This window comes from Cryptomeria japonica, chromosome 2 (genome assembly GCF_030272615.1).
Source record: "Cryptomeria japonica chromosome 2, Sugi_1.0, whole genome shotgun sequence".
Taxonomy (NCBI): domain Eukaryota; kingdom Viridiplantae; phylum Streptophyta; class Pinopsida; order Cupressales; family Cupressaceae; genus Cryptomeria; species Cryptomeria japonica.
The window spans coordinates 253261475-253283889 of NC_081406.1; the positions used below are offsets into that span (position 1 = coordinate 253261475).

The 22415-nt window shown below is 36.3% G+C and overlaps 1 protein-coding gene across 1 annotated transcript in view; it reads left to right on the top strand.

Moving 5' to 3' along the window:
- The first annotated feature begins 746 nt into the window (after positions 1-746).
- The window catches only part of LOC131044666 (uncharacterized), a 101697-nt gene continuing 80028 nt past the window's right edge, over positions 747-22415 (top strand). Inside the window, exons 1-2 of the mRNA XM_057978037.2 lie at positions 747-1482; positions 2876-3363. Of these exons, the coding sequence (XP_057834020.1) occupies positions 889-1482; positions 2876-3363 (1082 nt within the window). The 5' untranslated portion in view covers positions 747-888. The remainder of the gene's footprint in view (positions 1483-2875; positions 3364-22415) is intronic.

Below are 22415 nucleotides of genomic sequence, written 5' to 3' on the forward strand. Positions count from 1 at the left end.
GACTAATTTAGCTTGAAGCGAAATGTAGAACAATTTTCACAATGCTACAATTAATAAAAATATTTAGATTGTAGCTGGCATTTACTAACATTTACTAATGCCAGTTGCAACTTAACATTCACATTAAAAAACTGCCAATGCTCGTACCATGGCGGAAGCAGATATTAATAATTATAATTTTTTTTGATAAAATAATAAAATAAACCCCAACAAAATATCAAACATCCAATGATAAATAAAAAATTAATGAATTTTAAAATAATTTAATATAAATAAATAAAAACTTTTGCTAGGCTTAAATTTTGATAATAACATTAATAACAGGGACTAATAAAGATGAAAACATTAAAAGCGCTAAGTTAGGATGCACAACTAATGAGTCCCCTCTCCTAATGTACATTTTCCGAAGGAGAACATTAGTATCTGCTTATACATACAGGCACCAGTAATAAAAACAACGAACATTACTAAGGGGAGACACCCCAATTGAAGGTCACTTTACACCCCACAAAAGTAAGGCAATATCTACCCAGCCCCTACGATGCACCGACATGCAGTTATATATATACGTAACATGTATTGTATGCAAAGGATGTGATAGACGTTGCCATGCAGTTATATGTATGTGCAACATGTAATGTATGTATAACATTTATTGTATGCATAAAATGTTGGCGCATCATAGGGGCTGGGTACATGTTGCCCAAAAGTAAGTGTATATATACATAGTTATCGTTTTGGCGGGAATTTTAAAACCCACTCGCGCTCCGGCACTGCCATTCAGGGCTCTGGATAATTCTACTGAAACTTGTCAAAATACTTATACATTCTAGTCAAAAGAATTCAGAAATTCCATTTGATCCTAACTTCGAGAGATAAACACAACAGATGGATTTTGACGATGAAATAATTCGGCAGGTAAAAGCCTCAGGCTTCTCAGAGTCTTCCTTTCAGCAGCTGGAAAGTCTAATTTTGTCCAAAGACGATGAAACCATTCTCAACCATCTCGATAAAAGGTCGCGGGGTCTAGACTCGGGACAAGCAATAATTGACTACATCAGAGCCATGTTCTCCATATTGGGGCGATCTGCGAGGGAAGACCAGTTATCCAGGCCTGCCAGGCTTTTGCTATTTCTCGCTATGAAATGTCTTACCTTATTCCAAGCCAAAATTGTTAACAACGACAGAAAATGCATCGACTGTTTTGATTTTATAGTGCAAGAAATGGACGTCCTTCCCAAACCATTATTACCATCTATAACCGAATTTATATGTGTAAATGTGGATTCAATTGACGGTCCAGATGACGGACATGAGCTCAGACTTTTGCCTAGGGCTTTGAGGTTTATTTTTTTGACGCCCGAGGTTAAAGTGCCGGGGCAGGATGGGGACGAGATGGTGAGCACCGGCTCAGAGTATGCAGGGTTTGTTATAAAGCGAATATTACATGCAAAATGGTCCAATACAATGCTAACCAGAATGGTGAGTACAGACATTATTGACTGTATTTTTAAAAAGAATCATATGAAGCCCTATACTTATGTTGGGTATATACATCTAATTGTTCTCAGTATATGTTTTTGGAGTTTTAAATACTTTTAGACTTTAATTTGTGCTGGTATCTATCAAAATCTGCTGGAGTGTTTAGGCATATATATTCTTAATATTGATTTTTTCTGAGCCAATCATTAATTAAAGATTGTTTTCTTAGCGTTCACTTAGATACAGAACCTATCTTCTAGCCTAATTTTAAGAGGCATGCCAGTGCAAAGAATGTGGTTTCTAATATTTTATCCAATTTTAACAATTTATCATGTTTCGTGTAGTTTGAACCTAGGGTTCCTCTTTGATGCTTATTCAATTTCATAGCCGAGTTCCTTCTTATGCACACCTTAAAGGCTGTTGAATGGCGCATTTTCTTTCAGTTAACTGTTAGGTGCACCTGTGCTTACAGTATAATTAATCTGGGGTTTATAATTTTGTAAAGAATAGTTTATACTCCAAGTACTTCTTTTATATTGGATATTTAGGCAATCTAGTACTTTAGAGAATATGATCTTTAATGGAATATAATTTTATGTTGAATGTTGAGGTGCAACTGGACTTGCCATGGTTATTACGAAGTTTATATTTCTTTAGGTATCCATTTGCTCTGATTTTTTCAAGTCTAATGGATATTTAATTATATATGTATTCGGTTTAGATATTCTGGATCTTGAAGTGTCTCATTAGTTAAGGATTGTTTTATGCTTTTTAAAGTATAGTAAATTCTTAAGTACACATTTACTTTTCCTATTATTTTCCTGGAGTGTATTGTTTTTTGAAGGTTTATATATGCAGGTATATCGATTATTTAGGCACATCTGATATTCTGGTGTGCATCACTTGTTAAATATTAATTCATGATAAATCCTTTTTGAGGGTAGTAATAATCAATACATGTCTACTCTAATAAATAGTTTAAGTTTATTATTCTTTAAGGAGTAATTTATGCAGGGCGTTTTTAAAGTATATGTAATATTTACGTACATCTGTAATCGGTATAAAAGGGAGTGTATTTTTTCTTAATTATTGCTCTATGACTATATTTTCTTAGCATGTTAAATATTTAGGTACATCTGTATTCTCAGCAGTTATTCTGTAGCGTCTCATTCTTTCAAAATTAATTTATGCAGTATTTTTGTGGTAGGTTGAGTTTTAGTTACATTTGTACATGGTATAAATATTCTGTAGTTTGTCGGTCCTTTTGGATTGTTTTATGCCTTTTTCTTAAGTACAATGGATATTTATGTCTACCTGTAAAATTAGTAGCTGTAGTGTGTGTTTTCTGTTATTCTCTGCATATTTACAGTTCAGCCATTTTTTTTCATTACAGGTGAGTCTACTGCGTGAAATGCAATTGGACAGGTCCCATGTCGAGGAGTTTTTGAAAAAAATCTTTGGCTGCATGAAGAGAGTGGATCCTCAGGATCTTCCTTCACTTGTTTACCAGCTTCTGCTTTTTGCCTCAAAGGGTTTGCACAAGAAATTAGTACTGGGAGGGATTGTTAACCTGTTTGGTGAAGTCCTGTGTAGGATTTCAGAGGAGAATCCAGTTATTAAAAGGCCAGGTGTGAAGAAATCTTCTGAGGTTTTACGTCAGGTGGAGGGGACAGTGCTATTGCACATGAATTTTGCAATTAAGCAGGATCCATCTCTAGGTCAAGAATTATTGAATTTGGTTCGTGTGGATCATCGGCCAATTGCACCATTTACTGTTGCTTTATTGCTGTCAATTGCACGTATTCAAAGGTTTGAAGAGGTTTCCATGGTCTTTTTGAGGACATTGATGGTGAAGTCTCATCAAGACTATAAGCAAGCAAGGTAAGCACTGCTTTGAATTTCTTAATGCTAGTCCAGATTAAGGTCATTTCTCATGGCTTATAAAATTTAATATAAATCTGATTTTCTGGTTTATCACAGATGCTGTTGTTTGCTCCCATTCAGCAATCCTGTTAAAATGTTTGTGTTAAATCTGGAAAGAAAAGCGGTTCTGTGGAAAGGGGTTCTGCTGAGAAAATTTGGGAGCCTTTGCAGTAAAACTATCTGATGGGCTTCTTAGATTTCCTCAGCAGACACACAGATCCAAAGACACCCCCCAAAATCTAATAGAATAACCACATGCCATCTGCTACTTGGTAATAGATATCTTGAGACATGTTACAAATGCCCCTTCTAATGTTTGAAATTAATCATGTTACAGTGACCTGGGTCATAATAATTCAAGCACCAGCCTACTGTAGCCTGTCCATTTATTTTAGTCTTTCTTGAAATGTTTAACCAGAGAAATATAGACTTGTGCCAATTAGCTTTGATTTATTTTAAGCATCTGTTTAAATTTCTTTAGTTTGTGTATGTAGAAAACTTCAAAATTAAATGAAAATGTCTAAACATCAGGGTAGTCTTCAGTTAACAAAGAGTTTTTTGTGGCATTAAGGCCCCAACGTGTACTATTATTCAGTGGTCTTAAGTAGAGTGTATACCCTAAGTTCTTTCAACAGGTTCTACTTAGTAAATTTATCTATTAATTGAAAGTCCTACTGAAATTTTAGCATGTAAGCTGAGAAAAAAAATGATAAGGAGTTTGCAGTAAAATAGTCACACGGAGATGGCATTTGCAGCTCTGCTTTAGTTTTCTAGGAGCCTGCATCCAATATTATACATTGACATATTACAGAAAAATTAACAAATTTTTAAAATATTTGATTGACTATCACAACTTCCAGCTTCCCTTTCCAATGGTCTCTCAATATCTCAAGCCTAAAAAATAGTTGGCCAGGGTTTTCAGGAAAAGTGTTTGAATTTTGCAGTTTTTATCGTGTGGCAGGTTTAATGGGATATTTTGAATATCTTAGGTCCTTTTGCAATGAAAGATTCACTGGATGTCAGGTTTTCACTTCAGCTCAATGATTTAAGGAGCTTTAGTTAAACTAAGGCCCATTCTGGCAAAAAACACTCAAACAGTTGCGACATATCTTCAACTGCTCTATCTAGAATTTAGTTGAGATTTTCCTACTAAACAGTAGCCTCTGCTATTTTTAGAGGCAAAATTTCATTTTTGCACTTCTAGAATTCATTGCCTTTGATAGTATCACTGAGGTTAAAAATTGGATTGGTCACCCTACTCAATGGGACTTCCCTTTGTTTCCTAGAGAATTTTTTTTCTTATTCTTACATGTGCATTACATATAAGTCCACATGTGGTTGGCAACTTGTGAGTTTTTAACCTTCAATGCTATAACACCAATCAAATTGACTTCCTAGCAAGGTCTGACTGTAGAGATCTAGGTTCTCAGCTTGCATTTTCTTTTAGTTCTGGCTTTGGTGCTCACAATATCTATATGCAAGTGATGCTATAGTTTCGATGCAAATAGCAAGCAGTCATATGAACAACTGGCTGATAGTTGCCCAGAGTTGCACAATGGAAGCACAAGAACAATGAAGATCAAGGAAAACACACTCAATATGATATTTATGTGAATCCTGTTGGCCATTCCAAAATTGTATGGAACCTAACTATCCTATGATACCTAATCAATTAATAGTCAACTGGTGTAGAGACTCTTTGTAGTACATCTAAACCATTTTACAAGGCCAACAATGCCCATGAACCATTATGTTCTCACTCTTTGCTCCAACTCTAGCAATTCATTTGCAACATTTCAGTTTCTTGTGCTTAACTTCAATTGAGACTTATTTCCTACTTTAATAGTAATTTTCCACTTTTATGTTAATGTGGTGATGGTTGAACTTCCCCACATATGTGGAATTGAAGTCTTTTTCATGCTACTTGTTGGTAGCCAAAGCTCCAATAAACTTGACACTTCAGCTTCCATCATGCAACTCTATAGATTCTTTGTCTTTCTCATACGTGTATGAATGCCAATTGAACACTTTTGATTGGTCTGAATATTTTGACATAACCAACAAAAGAGTGTTTGTCATTTTGAACCTATCAGATATAGAATGGCTTCTCAACATATCTAGTCTCCAATGTGTGGACTGTCATGTCCCTGTCAATAAATATAATTGCAGCCATATAAATAAGGTCGCAGCCATAAACTCAGGTGAGTAGGACTGACGAAAAAGATAATAAATTAAATATAGTCCAAGAAGGGCTGACCTTACCCTAGGCAAGATAATTAATGGGAATTCAAAGATCGACCTAGATTTAAAAGATTATAGCAAAGGGCCGACTGAGTTTAGTTAAAGAGTCAGGACTTGAGAGGTCATAACTTAGAACAAATTCTTGATGATGCTTGGTGCCAGAGCCTTGATCCTGCCAACTTGAGGATCAAGAGGAAAGGTTTAGACAAGCAAGCCAAAGAACTCAAAGGGCACTAGAGAGAGAAAAGAGGAAACTTGCAACAAGCAACGACTCTACCCAAAGCAATACAATAAGTGAATAAGTGGGAAGCTCACCTCGTTGGATATGAAGGGTGCAATTTGGGGTGCATGTGCAGCGAGAACTGCAAAAGCAATGGCAGGGCCCACTCCTTTGACAAGAGACAACACAGTCATTGCCTCTTTATGTTGGAATGCATTTGCCGTTGTGCCAAAAGATTGACTTGCTAACGCTTGATACAAATGCTAGAGATAAACAGATCCATGAGAGGCGGTTAGTCCATGTCTCAAATCTGAAGGAGGACACTGGCAATTAGTCCAACAATCCCCCTTCAGCATCACCCGAGGGGATTCAAACTTGTGACCTTGCTCCTATACCAATTATTGGAACATATTTGTCATTGCGCCAAAAGATTGACTTATTAATGCCCGATACAAACTCCAGAGATAAACGGATCCACAAGAGGCGGTTAATCCATGTCCCGAATTCAAAAGAGGACGCTGGTGATGTAATGTCCCCATTCTTGAATCAGTCATACTAATACAATTAAGTACTTCGTGATCAAGAAGAGGCAGATCTGTGAAACAAGGTCAATTTAATCACTAATCCATTAAGACGGCAATTAGTATATTCGGTAGAGGCAACGATGAATCAAGAAGGAGAAGAATTAAAGGTATTATCTTGCAGATAGTATTAGAGGAGCGATTAATGATAATAAGGGAATAACATTTAAAGTGGTGAAGGAAGTAATAACAATTAAAGACAGATTCATTATGCAGCGATCATATTAGTGGTCAGCATTAATCAGCATTAATCGTATACCAGACTGATGTGCAGTACTGGGACTATTAAGTACAGTGACCCATGTGCATCATCCTACATGCTGACAGAATAGTATGAAGGTTGAATAAATTATTAGAAGCCACATATGTTACGATTCATACAAAAGCTCAATTAATATACAGTGACTGAAATGCAAGACAAGTCAGCGATTATTCATTACCATGCAGTTAGTAGTAAAAAGAAGACAAATCAGCATTAGTCAAAAGACAAATCAGACCCATTCATAAATAATGTAGAGATTAATAAGCCTGATAAAGATTAAGAAAGAGTCTGATTAGTTAGTAATAATCAAAAAGTCTTATTAGAAATAGAAGGGTGCGAATTATTGTAACTACTAATAATTATCAAAAGTTAGGATGAGATTACTATTAGTAATGTCTCCTCATAAAGGTGGTGTCTTAATTGTTGACTGATACATTTAAAAAGAAACAATAATAAATAAACAAAAGGGAAGTAAAGGGGTGTGACTGATAAATGATACCGTTCAATAAAGTATTAAAGGAGATAGGAATCACAATTCATAAGGAACCCAGACTACTGGTGTCAGAAAGACTGCCTGCGTTAGAGATTGTCCCCCAGCATTAGACAATGATAATACTCCCAAAGTAACTAATAAGGAAATCATTTAAAGTAGCATCGTATCATATAATCCTATAGAGATAAGAATTAAGGTATTAAGGAAATCTTTCCAGAAATAGGAGGACACTTGAAGACTTTAATTTCTTATTTTCAGATTTGGATCTCTTTAGTAGAGCAGAAGTTTATGCTATAGAAGAACTACTCTCAAGTATATAAATTGGGATAAGCATTGATCATAATCATTCATAATTAGGATTGCATGACAAGGGTACAACATTCGGATTGATATTTTTAATTACTGATATAACAACGGTGGGTAAGAGCAGCGACCATCAATCATTTTAGTGAGCGGCAGAAGCATTCACGAACAAGGGTTGGTAAATATAATTGGATATGTACAGTAATGATTGTGAATTACAGAAACAAGAAGAAGACAAAGGTTATTCCAAGGCAACAATAATATTAAGCATGTTGTGTAAAGAAAGTTAGCTACGACATGTCCATGATGACCATCCAGTTTATAGTAATGAAGAGGATATGAACTGCAATACTGGGCAGGTCCATACCCTATGATAGTAGGATTGATTTCATTAGAAAAAATTGAAGTTATTTAGAAAAGACAAGACAACGTGTAACGCCCCGCCAGGAAACCCCAAAGGGATAAAACTAAAACACTAGATAAGAGTGCAAATAATTTTTTTTTAAAACTTTAATAAGTTTAATGATACATTGAGTTAACATTAAGATTAAATTGCACAACGAAAGACTTAACACCTAAAGGGTTTGTTGAAATTGGTAGCTAGCTCTGATTATGCTAGCCCAGATTATCAAACTTTAATGTTGCTAAAAGCAATTCAAGTTTGATTATTATTCATGTGTTTAAACTCATATAAGGCTGGCCCTATTTGGGCGTATAAGTAGTGTGAAACGTGTTCTAGGGCAGGACCCAAATTGGGCGGGTAAGCAAACAACATATAACGTGTAATAAATATTATTTGTATTTTTGGTGGCAAGTGTACTTAGCCGACCTAGCCTATAAGGCAATGTAATCATGTATAAATACAAGATAGTGATGCCTTGTTATAAAATAAAAAAAGCAATAGCTCTTCCTCAGCAAATATCTCTGCAATATCAGCGAACTTGCCTTAGGCATCAATGAACTTGTTTTGGACATCAGCGAACTTGTTTTGAACATCAGCAAACACACATTAGAGACCAGCGATCACACCTTGGAGGCTTGCGATCTTTATTTGCCGAATCTGCCCTATTGGTTTATCTGCCGAATCTGCCCAATTGGTCTATTTGCCGAATCTGCCCTACTGTTGATTGAAGGATATTAGCAAGTTCAGATCAGAAGTTACAAGTCAGATAAGTTAGTCTTGCCATTGCCTTAGCAGGGTGAATTGTATTTGATCAACTGCTGATATTAATAAATAAGATCTGAACATTGTTGCTGGGTTTTTCCTCCAAGAGGGAGGTTTTCCCAGGGTATATGTGTGTCATGTGTTGATTTTGTGATTGTTTATCTTGCATCTTGATTTTCTATTCTTTAATGCTTATCTGATTACTAAAAACTAACATGGTATCAGAGCTTTAGGTTCATTCTAAGTAATCAGATTAACAGTAAGCTTTCACTTTCAGTTTGTTGTTTTATTTTCAAGATGGTGACAGGTCTGAAAGTAGAGGACAGGCTTGATGGGGCTCTTAACTTTACCTCTTGGAAGGTTAGTGTTCTCCTTGCCCTTGAGGAGATTGATCTGTTGCAATTTGTAGAAGATAAGGATCTGTCTGAGCCCTTAGATCCAGAAGAGTAAAAGCAGTTCAAGAAGAATGCTCTTAAGGCCAAGAAGTTCCTATTTGATTCTGTAAAGGATCATCTTGTCCCAACCATCTCCAAGCTACCTTCAGCCAGGTAGATGTTCAAACACTTAGAGGTAATGTATGAGATCAACAACATTAGCTGGGCACTTACCCTAAGGCAACAACTACTTCAAGTCAAGATGGGTAAGGGAGATTCAGTAATGTCTTTCTTCATGAAAATTTCAGAATTGAAGAATCAACTCAGCTCCATTGGAAATGAAGTTGTGGACAAGGACATTGTCATGATTGCACTAAATGGACTTCCTGATTCTTGGGATCCATTCATTCAAAGCATAAGCGGAAGATCTGAATTTCCCACATTTAATCACCTTTGGTCTGATTGCATTCAAGAAGAATCACTCTTAGCTGCAAGAGGAATGCTCAAGGGCACTCATGGAGGTGACCATCACATGCTTGCATCTTAATATGTCAAAAGGAAGGGTGGTCATTGGAAGAAAAACAACTTCAAAAGAAATAGAGATTTCAGATCTCTTGCTGTTCACGATTCAAGGAAGAAGCCAAGGGATCTTTCACGTATCCGTTGCTTCAGATGTGATAAGTTTGGACACTATGCTAAAAAATGTCAGAATTTGCCCATGCAAGGAGAAACAAACCTGAATGAAGTTACGAATTCGAAGGATAACGAAGACTTCCTCTTCATTTTTGCCTTATCCAACAATGTGCCAATTGACAACAACACTTGGTTGATAGACAGTGGTGCATCCAGACATATCACGGGATACCGGGAGCACCTCTTAGACTTAATGGAGGAAGAGTCCAACCTTCATGTGGTAATTGGTGATGATACTCGGTATTTGGTAAGAGGTTTTGGCAATACTTCTTTAAATTTAGAATTTGGTATCTTCTTGCATCTCAGTGATATTTTATTTGTTCCTGGAATTAAAAGAAATTTAATCTCCATTTCTGCCCTAGAAGATAAAGGTTATCAAGTAGCATTTTCTGAGGGTAGAGTACTTGCATGGCCTAAGAAATCTAGTTTTAAATCTGCTCGTGTTATTGGAAATAGATATGATAGTTTGTATAAGCTTTCAGTTCACCCTGTTCAAGCACTCATTCATGAGGCTCCCGAATCTAGCGAGCTATGGCACAAAAGGCTTGGTCATCTTCACTTCCAAGCACTTCCCTCACTTGAAAAGATGGTTAAAGGTATGCCTAAACTCAATCATTTTCATGATGATACTTGCAAAGGTTGTGCATTAAGTAAGAACACTAAAAGTCCATTCCATAAAAGTGAAAGTAGAGCCAAGGAAAAATTAGCACTTGTTCATTCTGACTTATGTGGACCCATGTCAGTTCCTTCTTCCAGTGGATTTCTATACTATGCTACATTTATAGATGATTTTTCTAGAAAGACTTGGATTTACTTTCCAAGATCTAAGGAATCTGATGAAGTACTAAGTAGGTTCAAAGAATTTAAGGCTCTAGTTGAAAATATATCTGGTAAAAGGATTAAAGTGTTAAGATTTGATAATGGAGGTGAATACACCTCAAGTAGTTTTCATGACTTTTGTGTAGAGGCAGGAATTAAGAGAGAGTTTTGCATCCCCTACAATCCTCAGCAAAATGGTCTGGTTGAAAGGAAGAATAGAGCCATTGTTGAAGCAACTAAAGCTATGATTCATGATCAGGACTTGTAGACTTTCCTATGGGCCGAAGCATTTAAGACTGCAGTGTATATTCAGAATAGATGCCCTCATCGTGTCCTGAAGAACATGACTACCGAAGAAGCCTTCACTGGAGTCAAACTTGATATCAGTCACCTAAGGATTTTTGGATGTCCTGTCTATGTTCATATGCCAAAAGAAAAGAGATCTAAGCTAGAACCATTCGGGAAGAAAGGTATCCTTGTTGGATATAGTGAGTCCTCCAAAGCATTTCGTGTTTACATTCCAGGATAAAGGTACATTGAGGTAAGTAGGGATGCCATGTTTGAAGAAAATATTGCTTTTAAGAAATCTAAAGGTTCCCTTGTCAATAATGATTAAGAAGTTAATGATAATCAAGGTATGGATATTGATACTAACCCTGAGATTCAGAGGGAGTCTGTTGAGCCTCTCAAACCTATTGAGCATGGTGATCCTCCTGAGCCTCTAAATCCAACTGATGGACCTAGAGATATTGCAGTTAGCAAGAAAAGACCACTTTGGGTTAGGAGCACAATTCAAGAAGCAGAAAAGTTTGTAGCTCCCCAAGGAACATTTAGAGAAAGCCGAAGACCTCAAAAATTCTCAAACTATGTTGCAATGATGTGTAATATAATTGAGACTGAACCATCAAGCATAGAAGAAGCAATGAATTAGCAAGCATGGAAACTAGCTATGGACTAAGAGTATCAATCTATCATCAAGAATGATGTCTAGGATATTGTGCCTAGACCTAAAGGTAAGTCTGTTGTTTCTTCTAAATGGTTGTTTAAAATTAAACATGCTGCTGATGGTAGTATTGAGAAATATAAAGTTAGATTTGTAGCTCGTGGTTTTTCTCAAAAGGAAGGCACAGATTATGAAGAGACATTTGCTCCTATTGTTAGATATACTTCTATTAGAACTATTATAGCTATTGCTGCAGCTAAGGGTTGGAAGTTACATCAGATGGATGTAAAGACTGCTTTCCTTCATGGTGTCATTGAGGAAGAAGTCTATTTTGAGCAACTAGAAAGATATGAGACTCACAATAGAGAATCTCATGTATGCAGATTGAAGAAATCTCTTTACGGCCTCAAGCAAGCTCCTCGAGCTTGGTATGAAAGAATTGATAAGTATTTGGTTAGTTTAGGGTTTTGTAAGAATGATGCCGATCCTAACCTTTACTGTAAAGTATTTAATGGTGAAATGCTAATTCTGGTTTTATATGTGGATGATTTATTTCTAACTGGTGAAGATAGTCTCATCATTAGATGTAAGAAATAATTAGCCACTGAATTTGAAATGAAAGATCTAGGTTTAATGCATTACTTTCTAGGGTTAGAAGTATGGCAAAGATCTATTGAAATTATACTTAGTCAAGGAAAATACACCATTGATATATTGAAAATATTTGGTGCGTTGGATTGTAAACCTATGCTTACTCCTATGGAAACTAATTTGAAGAAATTGAATTTATTTGCAGCTAACTCTGATTTTGCAGATCCATCGGAGTACAGGTAGTTGATTGGATCCTTGATGTATCTAGTTAACACTAGACCGGATATTTGTTATGCAGTGAGTGCCCTCAGCCAGTTCATGAACAAGCCGAAGCATGTTCCTCTTGTTGCAGTCAAGCATATCGTGAGATATTTGCGAGGCACAATTGGCTATGGGTTGAAATATCCAATCAACACTATCATCACCTTGGAGGGCTACTCTGGTTTTGATTGGGCAGGATGTGTAACTGATAGAAAGAGCACTTCAGGAATCTGTTTCAGTTTGGGTTCTGCCATGATTTCCTGGGCCAGCAGGAAACAGTCCTCAGTTGCATTGAGTACTGCAGAAGTTGAGTACATTGCATCAAGTGTGGCGTCAAGAGAAGCAGTATGGCTTCAGAAGCTTCTTGCTGGGTTGTTTGGACAACCTTGGGAACCCACAATCATTCATTGTGACAATCAGAGTTGTATTAAAATGTCTGCTAATCCAATGTTTCATGACAGGTCAAAACATGTGGAAACTCATTATCACTATGTTCGTGATATGGTACAGAGAGGTGCCATTCAGCTGAAATATGTTAGCACTGATGAGCAGATTGCAGATGTTCTCACCAAACCTTAGCTCGAGTGAAGTTTGAATACTTCAGAGAGAGGCTTGGAGTTGTGGAGAACGCAACCTTGATTGAGAGGGAGTCTCAGTCTCAGTGATGCAATAAAGTTGCATCTTCCACCCTTTGCGGGCAATGCAAGGTGGAGTCACCCTTTGCGGGCAATGCAAGGTGACATTGTGTCCTTCTTTGGGAGAAGGATGAGGTGTAAAACCTCTTCCACCCTCTGCGGGCAATGCATGGTGGATCCATCCTCTGCGGGCAATGCAAGATGGATGTCATGGAAGGTCCATGACGTGTTATGGTTACTTGGTGTTATCCTCCCTAGCTAAGAGGGAGTGTTGAAATTGGTAGCTAGCTCGGATTATGGTAGCCCAGATTATCAAACTTTAATGTTGCTAAAAGCAATTCAAGTTTGATTATTATTCATGTGTTTAAACTCATATAAGGCTGGCCCTATTTGGGTGTATAAGCAATGTGAAATGTGTTCTAGGGCAAGACCCAAATTGGGCGGGTAAGCAAACAACATATAATGTGTAATAAATATTATTTGTATTTTTGGCGTCAAGTGTATTTAGCCGACCTAGCTTATAAGGCAATGTAATCATGTATAAATACAAGATAGTGATGCCTTGTTATAAAATAAAAAAAGCAACATCTCTTCCTTAGCGAATATCTTTGCAATATCAGCGAACTTGCCTTAGGCATCATCGAACTTGTTTTTGACATCAACGATCTTGTTTTGAACATCAACGAACACACATTAGAGACCAACGATCACACCTTGGAGGTCTGCGATCTTTATCTGCCGAATCTGCCCTACTGGTTTATCTGTCGAATCTGCTCTACTGGTCTATTTGTTGAATCTGCCCTACTGTTGATTGAAGGATATTAGCAAGTTCAGATCAGAAGTTACAAGTCAGATAAGTGAGTCTTGCCTTTGCCCTAGCAAGGTGAATTGTATTGATCAATTGCTGATATTAATAAATAAGCTCTGAACATTGTTGTTGGGTTTTTCCTCCAAGAGGGAGGTTTTCTTAGGGTATATGTGTGTCATGTGTTGATTTTGTGATTGTTTATCTTGCATCTTGATTTTTTGTTCCTTAATGCTTATCTGATTACTAAAAACTAACAGGGTTTCCCAACTTGGTTAACTAGGTTCACCACTAACATTACTTAACAATAAATAATCCAATTAAGTTGATTAAACTTAATAACATAATTACACTTAATCAATGGTTAATTCATCCAATAGTCTCAATTATAGAAAACATGATTAAGTTCATTCATCAAGAAACTAACCATTACATTACATCTAATATTCCAGTGAAACATATGCATTACATTAAATTTCCATACATACATTGTTTGCATCATAAGATAATAAATACATTGCATTTCACTAAATCACTAAGTTACAAAATCAGATAATGTTACATTACAATTTACATCTTGCCATGAAGGCATACAATTTAATAATTACAACCAACCATAAAAGGTCCATGATAGACAAAGAATGATCCATGACACGTGGGAACCAACTGGATAGCAAAACGCTCGAATCCAAGCACAACTGGAACACCTGTGAAACCAACTCCCGCAAGAAGGGACGGATACACCCGATGGAAAGTGGCACTACCACCCGACCATGTGGTTCAAAAAGAACCACCCCACCGTGCTAGGAGATAGAAATAAGACCCACTAGCACCCTATAGGTAAGCACCCACACATGGTCAAACTCACAACATCAGAATGATGCACATGAATTAAAACTCGCAGAACATGACTTCACATCAAAATCAGGTGAAATCAACAAGAATACACACTAGTGACCATAAGGGAAGAGTGTCATCACATAGCTTGGTATGGTTACCCTGGCAGGCCTCCATAGGTCCTGACCCCCATCTTGGGTTACTTTGGTAACCTCTCTTGAACCTTCGGCTCCATCCAAGTCTCATGTGGACCCAAAAAATCCTTTCATGAGGACAAGGTTGTTGGTTTACCATTCTAGGCCTTCTCACTGCATCTTGAGTCTGTACTAGCACTCAACCAAGCCCCCTAATATATTATTAAGTTATCACTTAAGCAAAATTTTGATGGGCTACCCTGCTAACCACTTTGGGTGCGACCCCCAATCGAAAGCCACTCTCCCTTATGACACTTAACCAAAAACCAAACGAACTCCCAAAACCAAGGTATACACATGAAATAGTACATGGAGTTCAAAATGACAGAAAAACACTTGGCCAAACAAGCCCTTACACGAGGTTAACTAACTGACAAATCCTTGACAAGAAACAATAACAACCATGAAGACAACCACATGACAATATCTAATACGTTCGACAAAGGACTTGCAGTTTCGAAAATAAAGGCGAATACAGTAAATAAACATGCATCTTCGCTAATCTAAATTGATAATAATTTCCATTTCATTAAAAATACATGTATGAAGGTTTGCTAATTCATTTATATTTCAATTTACACCATAAAATAAATATCAACACCTCACAATAAATTTAGAACCAAAATCTCATTTATATAATTATATATATATGCTATACATATAAAAATATAAATTAATTAAACTAATATTTTTTTTTCCAAAATAAAATAATCAATTACATTTTTTCTTTTTTAAAATAAAATATCCATTTTAATTTCCCAAATAAATATATTTTTTATCACTAAAAAAAAATTAAAAATTAACTTGAAAATAAATATAAATAAATATAAATAAATATATATATATATATATTTATATTAATATTAATAATAAAAATTTAAATAAAATAATAATAATAATAATTTTTTTTTAAACCCCACTTTACAGCCACTTGGGGCCCCTTTACAAAGGGGTGGGCTCGCTGGGGGACCATGTTGTGGTCTCCCCACAGCCCATGGCTGTGTGGAAGTCACGACATGGCCTCATCGCCATGGCTTGGGGAATCCACGACTCCAAACCGCCTCGCCGTTATTAAAATAACTTTTTTTTTTATATATATCTAAAAAAAAAAATTTCAAACAACTTTCTCATCAGCTATAGAAAATTTTTGAGTCTAAAAAAAAACATTAACAGTTAATTTTAATTTTTCTTTCCCTATTCTTTTTAAAAATAAATCAAACCCCCCAATTCAAAGTATATACAAAAAAATGTTTTGATTCCAATAACTGAGAATGAACAATTTTTTTTTAAACAAAACAACTTCCAGAAAACTAAATCTGGGCAAATTTTGCCAGCATAACCCCATGTAGGGGTGAAATTCAACCAATTTCAAACTTTCCCCAAATTAAAAACACCATATATAACTAATTTTCTATTTCTTAAACAAATGGCAAACTTAAAAAAAAAAGGAAATCTTTTTCCAAATACTCAGTAAACAGCCATTCACCAAAAAAAATCAACTTGAAACTAATTCTTTTTCAATAAATTAGAAATGACCGGGGAAAAGAAATGAAACTAAAGGGATTTAAATTTCAAATCTAAATGCTATCTTTCCATTTCAAACAAAACTAAATTGAGTTTGCAATCAAAAGAATTCAAACACACAGAGGTTTTTCTTAAGACAAATAAACTTGAAAACAAAGGTTTTTACAAACCAACCTCAATAAGCTATCTTGGAAGATAATCTCAGAAGAGCTAAGTCCTGCAACTGAGCAAATTCTTCAACCAGAGATGAAGACCAAATTTTTCCAACCAAAAAAACTTTTTCTCTCTCTTCCCGTGAAAACTTAGATAAATAGAAAAATTTAACCTAAAAGTCTATTCTAGGTTAAAATTTTCTCCAACCAATCAAAATTTTTCTTATAAAGTGCATTTCCAAAAATGCCTTTTCTCTCCAAATTTTATTTTTCCAATTTAAATTAAAACTCAAATTTCTATTTCAAAAAGTCAATGAGGAAGATATTTTCTTTTTCTAATTTCTAAATCACTTTTCAAAATGCATACACATATTTAATTTCACAATTTAAAATAACCATTAATCAAATTCCCTAATTTAATTCATTGAACAAATTGATTTAACAATTTATGATACTAAGGATCTAATTAACTTTTTATCCCTTTATTTAAATATGCAAATAAAATACATTAACTAATTAAACATTTAAGATTTAATAGTTAATTTCACAACGCAAAAAACGCAACTCAAGTAAACCAGATAAACACATGACTTGCATACCAGACATAGGGAACTAACGGACGACTGATGATGCTCACTATTGAGCTTGGCTAGGGTTAAAATGTAGGGCCTTACAACTATCTCTTCCACTTCCATCAGGTCAATAAGGTATGCTCAGACCTGTGAAGCCAGGTGGAGACGATACCCCATACTTTGTACCTGCAATTCCCTGCATCAACGAACCACATATGCATATATATACAACCACAGTAAACACACCGGTGGAGGAGAATCATGACGTTCCCTGTTTCACTGAAGTGAGTGAAGGAAAATCATCTCCTAGCACCTCATACACTTACAAACATGAAGCATGTATATAACGCATTGCATGTATAAAATGAATGTGTCAATCTATGTCAGTAATCCCATAAAACAACATTTAACTGTTAATAAGGAAATACTGTATGAACAACATACACTGCAACTCAAAGTAATGCATAACAGATCATAGCATAATGTCTGAGTAAAATATCACAATATAATGTATCCACTAATATCCACTGAAAAAGTTAACTGAAGTCAAACATGAATCTAAAAAGTCTGATTGAGGGAGGGGTACTACACAACGAATCAAGATAAGTTCAATCTTTGTAGCTATTCTTAAAATGTTTAGTTAAATATTATAATAAAATATATTCATTTTTTATAAAATTATATTTATTAATACATAATAACTCTCATTCTAAGGTGAAATTGTTGTTCCAGGATTAAATTAAGGAAATTCTCAAATGGGGACATTACAGGTGATTAGTCCGACACTTTCAAATTAGGAAGTGCTACAAAGGCCTTTTGTGATGCTTTTTTCACTTCCTCTTCATCCGCTACAAAAACAAAGCTCAAAAGCCTCAACTTGCATTACACTCTTAATTGAGGACACTATACTCAACAATAAAAGCTTATCTTCATACACAACACTTGTCCATTCTATGATCTTTTTGAGCTCTTCTTTGGTAATGTAGGAAGTAGGGTTTCGAGCTTGTAATATAGGAGGAAGAGTCTGCATGTAGGACTTATCCAATTTTGCTAGTTACCGTTTATGCGAAGGGCATAATTGCAAAGCACTTTTCTCCATTGTTCAACATCACAACCACTAAAATCCATCTATATTAATGCGTACCTCCAATAACAACATTCAACTTTTAGTCTCCACTGTAGTTGTTGAGTTTTATTGCTAAGCTGAATTATCAATTCGCACAATAACAACCTTCTTTTCGTGCCCTTGGGTGCACCATCTTTGTTTCCTGAACCAAATTTCACAATAGCATCATCAAGAATTTGCTTTAAGTTATGGCGTCTCAAGTCCATACTCTTTAACTAAATTCAGTCGGCCTTTTGCTATAATCTTTTAAATTTGGGTTGGTCTTTGAATTCCCATTAATTATCTTGCCTAGGGTATGTTGAAAATGTAGCTAGGTCATATCCCTTGATTGGGCCGACCTAGCTTGGTAAATTTTTAATGTGGCCTTTGGCTTTAAAATTTATTGTGTATGGGCCTATTTGGGATATTATGTAACTTGAATTAGGGTTGGGCCCAATTGGGCGCTCAAGATTATGAAACTTGTAAAATAAAAATATGTATTTGTATTTTGGCAGCAACAGAGATGGCCGACCTAGTAAAGTTAAGGCAAGGTACTCATATATATTGAAGGCAAGTTGACGCCTCATAACAATCAATCAGTATTCATTCTACTATCAGCGAATACCTCTGAAGATCAAGCGAATACACTTGCAGATCAACGAATATACCTTGAAGGCCTGCGAACATATCTTGGGGGTCAGCAAACATACTTCGAAGGTCTGCGATCTCAGTCTGAGCCCTAGTGAATCTCTTCCTAGCTGGGCGAACTTCATTACCAGCTGAGCGAACATCACCCTAGGTCTGTCAAGGCTGTTTTGAGGATGCCGAACTTGCTATAGGCAGTGGTATCTGCATTTTAGAGACTTCTTCAAGTCTGATCTCAGGTCCTAGGATCAGATAAGTTTTGTCTTGTCACTTGTGTGTGTGCCCTAGCTGGGCAAAGTTGTAACCTATTTCTGTGATTAATCTAAGGCAGATATGAGACATTAGTTGCTTAATTTTTTCCTCCAGAGCAAGGTTTTCCTAGGGTATATTTGTGTTGTTTGTCCTTCTTACTATTCATTTTGTTTTCTGCTCATTAATTGTTAATCTGATCACCAAAAACTAACATGGTATCAGAGCCAAGTTCATACTAATTGTGATCAGATTATTGAGAAGTCTTTATCCTCAGTCTATCATTCCATTCTTCAGTTAGCATGGCATCATACATTAGAGCTGAAGATAGATTGGATGGTGCATCCAATTTCACTGCATGGAAATTCAGAATCATGATGGCATTGAATGATCTCTCTGAGTTCATCAGCAAAGAGTCTTCCGAGCCCTCAACTGAAGGAGAAAAGGAAGCTTGTAGAAAGAAAGACTTTCAAGCTCAAAGGATAATAGTGGATTCCGTCAAGGATCATATCGTGCCTCTCATCGCCAAGCTAAAGGCAGCAAAATAAATGTTTAGCACCTTGGAGAAGATGCATGAGATCAACAACACCAGTCGCATCCTATCGTTGAAGCAACAACTTCACCACATCAAGATGGCAAAAGAAGAATGTGTAGCTGCATACTTCAAGAGGATTTTTGATCTGAAGAATCATCTCTCTTTCGTTGGGAAAGTTGTTGAAGATAGCGACCTATCAATGATGGCTCTCAATGGTCTTCCATCATCTTGGGAAGCATTCATTCAAGGAATCAGCGCAAGGATTGAACTTCCACAATTTGATTGCTTGAGGACAGATTGTTTACAAGAAGAGTCACGACTAATTGCAAGAGGACTTGAGCGTGATCTTTATGATGTGGAAAATCAAGTTCTTGCTTCGCATATGGAGAAAGGTAAAGGAAGAAAGTGGGATAGAGACAGAGGTTCTGATTCTGCTCCTAAAGCAAAAAGGAAGAAGGATTTATCTCACATCCTATGCTTTAAGTGTAATAAGTTTGGTCATTTTGCTCAAGATTACAAAATCGGGACTTCTCTTGCTTCCTCTGCAGAAGTTGGTATAGGAACTCCTCAGAAGGAACATAAGTCAAATGAAGACTTCCTTTTGTAAAAGGAAGATATGTCAGAAGGTTTTTCAGCTTCAGACAGAGCTTGTTGTATTTTGCTTCAGAGAGAGCTTTGTTTCAGCTTTAGAGGAAGCCATATCCTTGGTTAAGGCAATCTTCTTGGAGAAGATTGAGGTGAAAGCCCTTGGTCAAGGCAATCTTCCGGGAGAAGGTTGGGGTGAAAGCCCTCATTCCACCCTCTACAAGTAGGCATGGTGGTGTTGTATTCTTCTCTGGGAGAAGTCTGAGGTTAGAGCCCTCATTCCACCCTCTACAAGTAGGTATGGTGGGCATCATGGATGAAATTCCATGATGAGTTTGTTCATCCTCTGGGAATAGCCATGGTGAACGTATCATGTGTCTCATCCATGGGAGTAGCCATGGTAGTAGTCACGATGTGACTTGATTGATCAAGTGATCCTCCCTAGCTAAGAGGGAGTGTTGAAAATGTAGCTAGGTCGTATCCCTTGATTGGGACGACCTAGCTTGGTAAATTTTTAATGTGGCCTTCGGCCTTAAATTTTATTGTGTATGGGCCTATTTGGGATATTATGTAACTTGAATTAGGGCTGGGCTCAATTGGGCGCTCAAGATTATGAAACTTGTAAAATGAAAATATGTATTTGTATTTGGCAGCAACTTGGAGATGACCGACCTAGTAAAGTTAAGGCAATGTACTCATATATATTGAAGGCAAGTTGACGCCTTATAACAATCAATCAGTATTCATTCTACAATCAGCGAATACCTTTGAAGATCAAGCGAATACACTTGCAGATCAACGAATATACCTTGAAGGCCTGCGAACATATCTTGGGGGTCAGCAAACATACTTCGAAGGTTTGCGATCTCAGTTTGCGCCTTAGCGAATCTCTTCCTAGCTGGCCGAACTTCATTACCAGCTGAGCAAACATCACCCTAGGTCTGTCAAGGCTGTTTTGAGGATGCCGAACCTGCTACAGGCAGTGGTATCTGCATTTTAGAGACTTCTTCAAGTCTGATCTCAGGTCCCAGGATCAGATAAGTTGTGTCTTGTCACTTGTGTTTGTGCCCTAGCTGGGCAAAGTTGTAACCTATTTCTGTTATTAATCTAAGGCAGATCTGAGACATTAGTTGCTGGGTTTTTTCCTCCAGAGCGAGGTTTTCCCAGGGTATATTTGTGTTGTTTGCCCTTCTTACTGTGCATTTTGTTTTCTGCTCATTAATTGTTAATCTGATCACCAAAAACTAACAGGGTAAGGTCAGCTCTTTTTGGACTATATATTATTTATTCTTTTTGGTTGACCCTGCTCACTTGAGTTTATGGTTGTGACCTTATTTATATGGCTGCAATTTTATTTATTGATGGGGACATAACATAGATCCTATATGCCTTACCAATGCTTGTGCAATGACATGTGACACCTTGGTGATACACACTACTTTGTGCAATTTTGGAAGGGTTTAGTCTATCTTAAAAAAGGCAATAGTTTGCTTTAGCTTGCGTGCTTTGTATGGAACCAATGTCACAATCAATGGCCTTTGGGTAAAAAATTGGATTACTCAAGCTCCTAAACACAACTTCAAACCAAACCACAACTAGTTCACTACATAGACATACCATTGTTAGAATTTTCAAAATAGATATTAACCCAAAACCTAGTGAAACAAGATGTTATATATCAAACCAAAATATCAATTGATATAAAATTGTTAATGCAAATTATATCAAACCAAAATAGTACAATAGAGTTAGTTTCTAATAACATGAGAGACATGCAAATGCTCAAGAGACACAAATTTGCAACAAGAAAAATAACATAAAGAAAGCTCACATGAATACATTCTAGAGGTGGATACATATATAGGAACCAAGGGAGGCAAGACCGACCGATGAGAAATGTAACTCTTGTTACCCAAAAATAGGTGGGAGGCACACTCATGAAAAGATGCCATCTATCAATATTTGACCCACTCATTACAACTAAGTAAGCTAAACTAAGTGTGTAGGAAAATACATAATATCTAGCTAAGAAAAATAACATAAAGAAAGCTCACATGAATACATTCTAGAGGTGGATACATATATAGGAATTAGGAGAGGCAAGATCGATCGATGAGAAATGTTACTCTTGTTACCCAAAAATAGGTGGGAGGCACACTCATGAAAAGATGCCATTTATCAATATTTGATCCACTCATTACAACTAAGCAAGGTAAACTAAGTGTG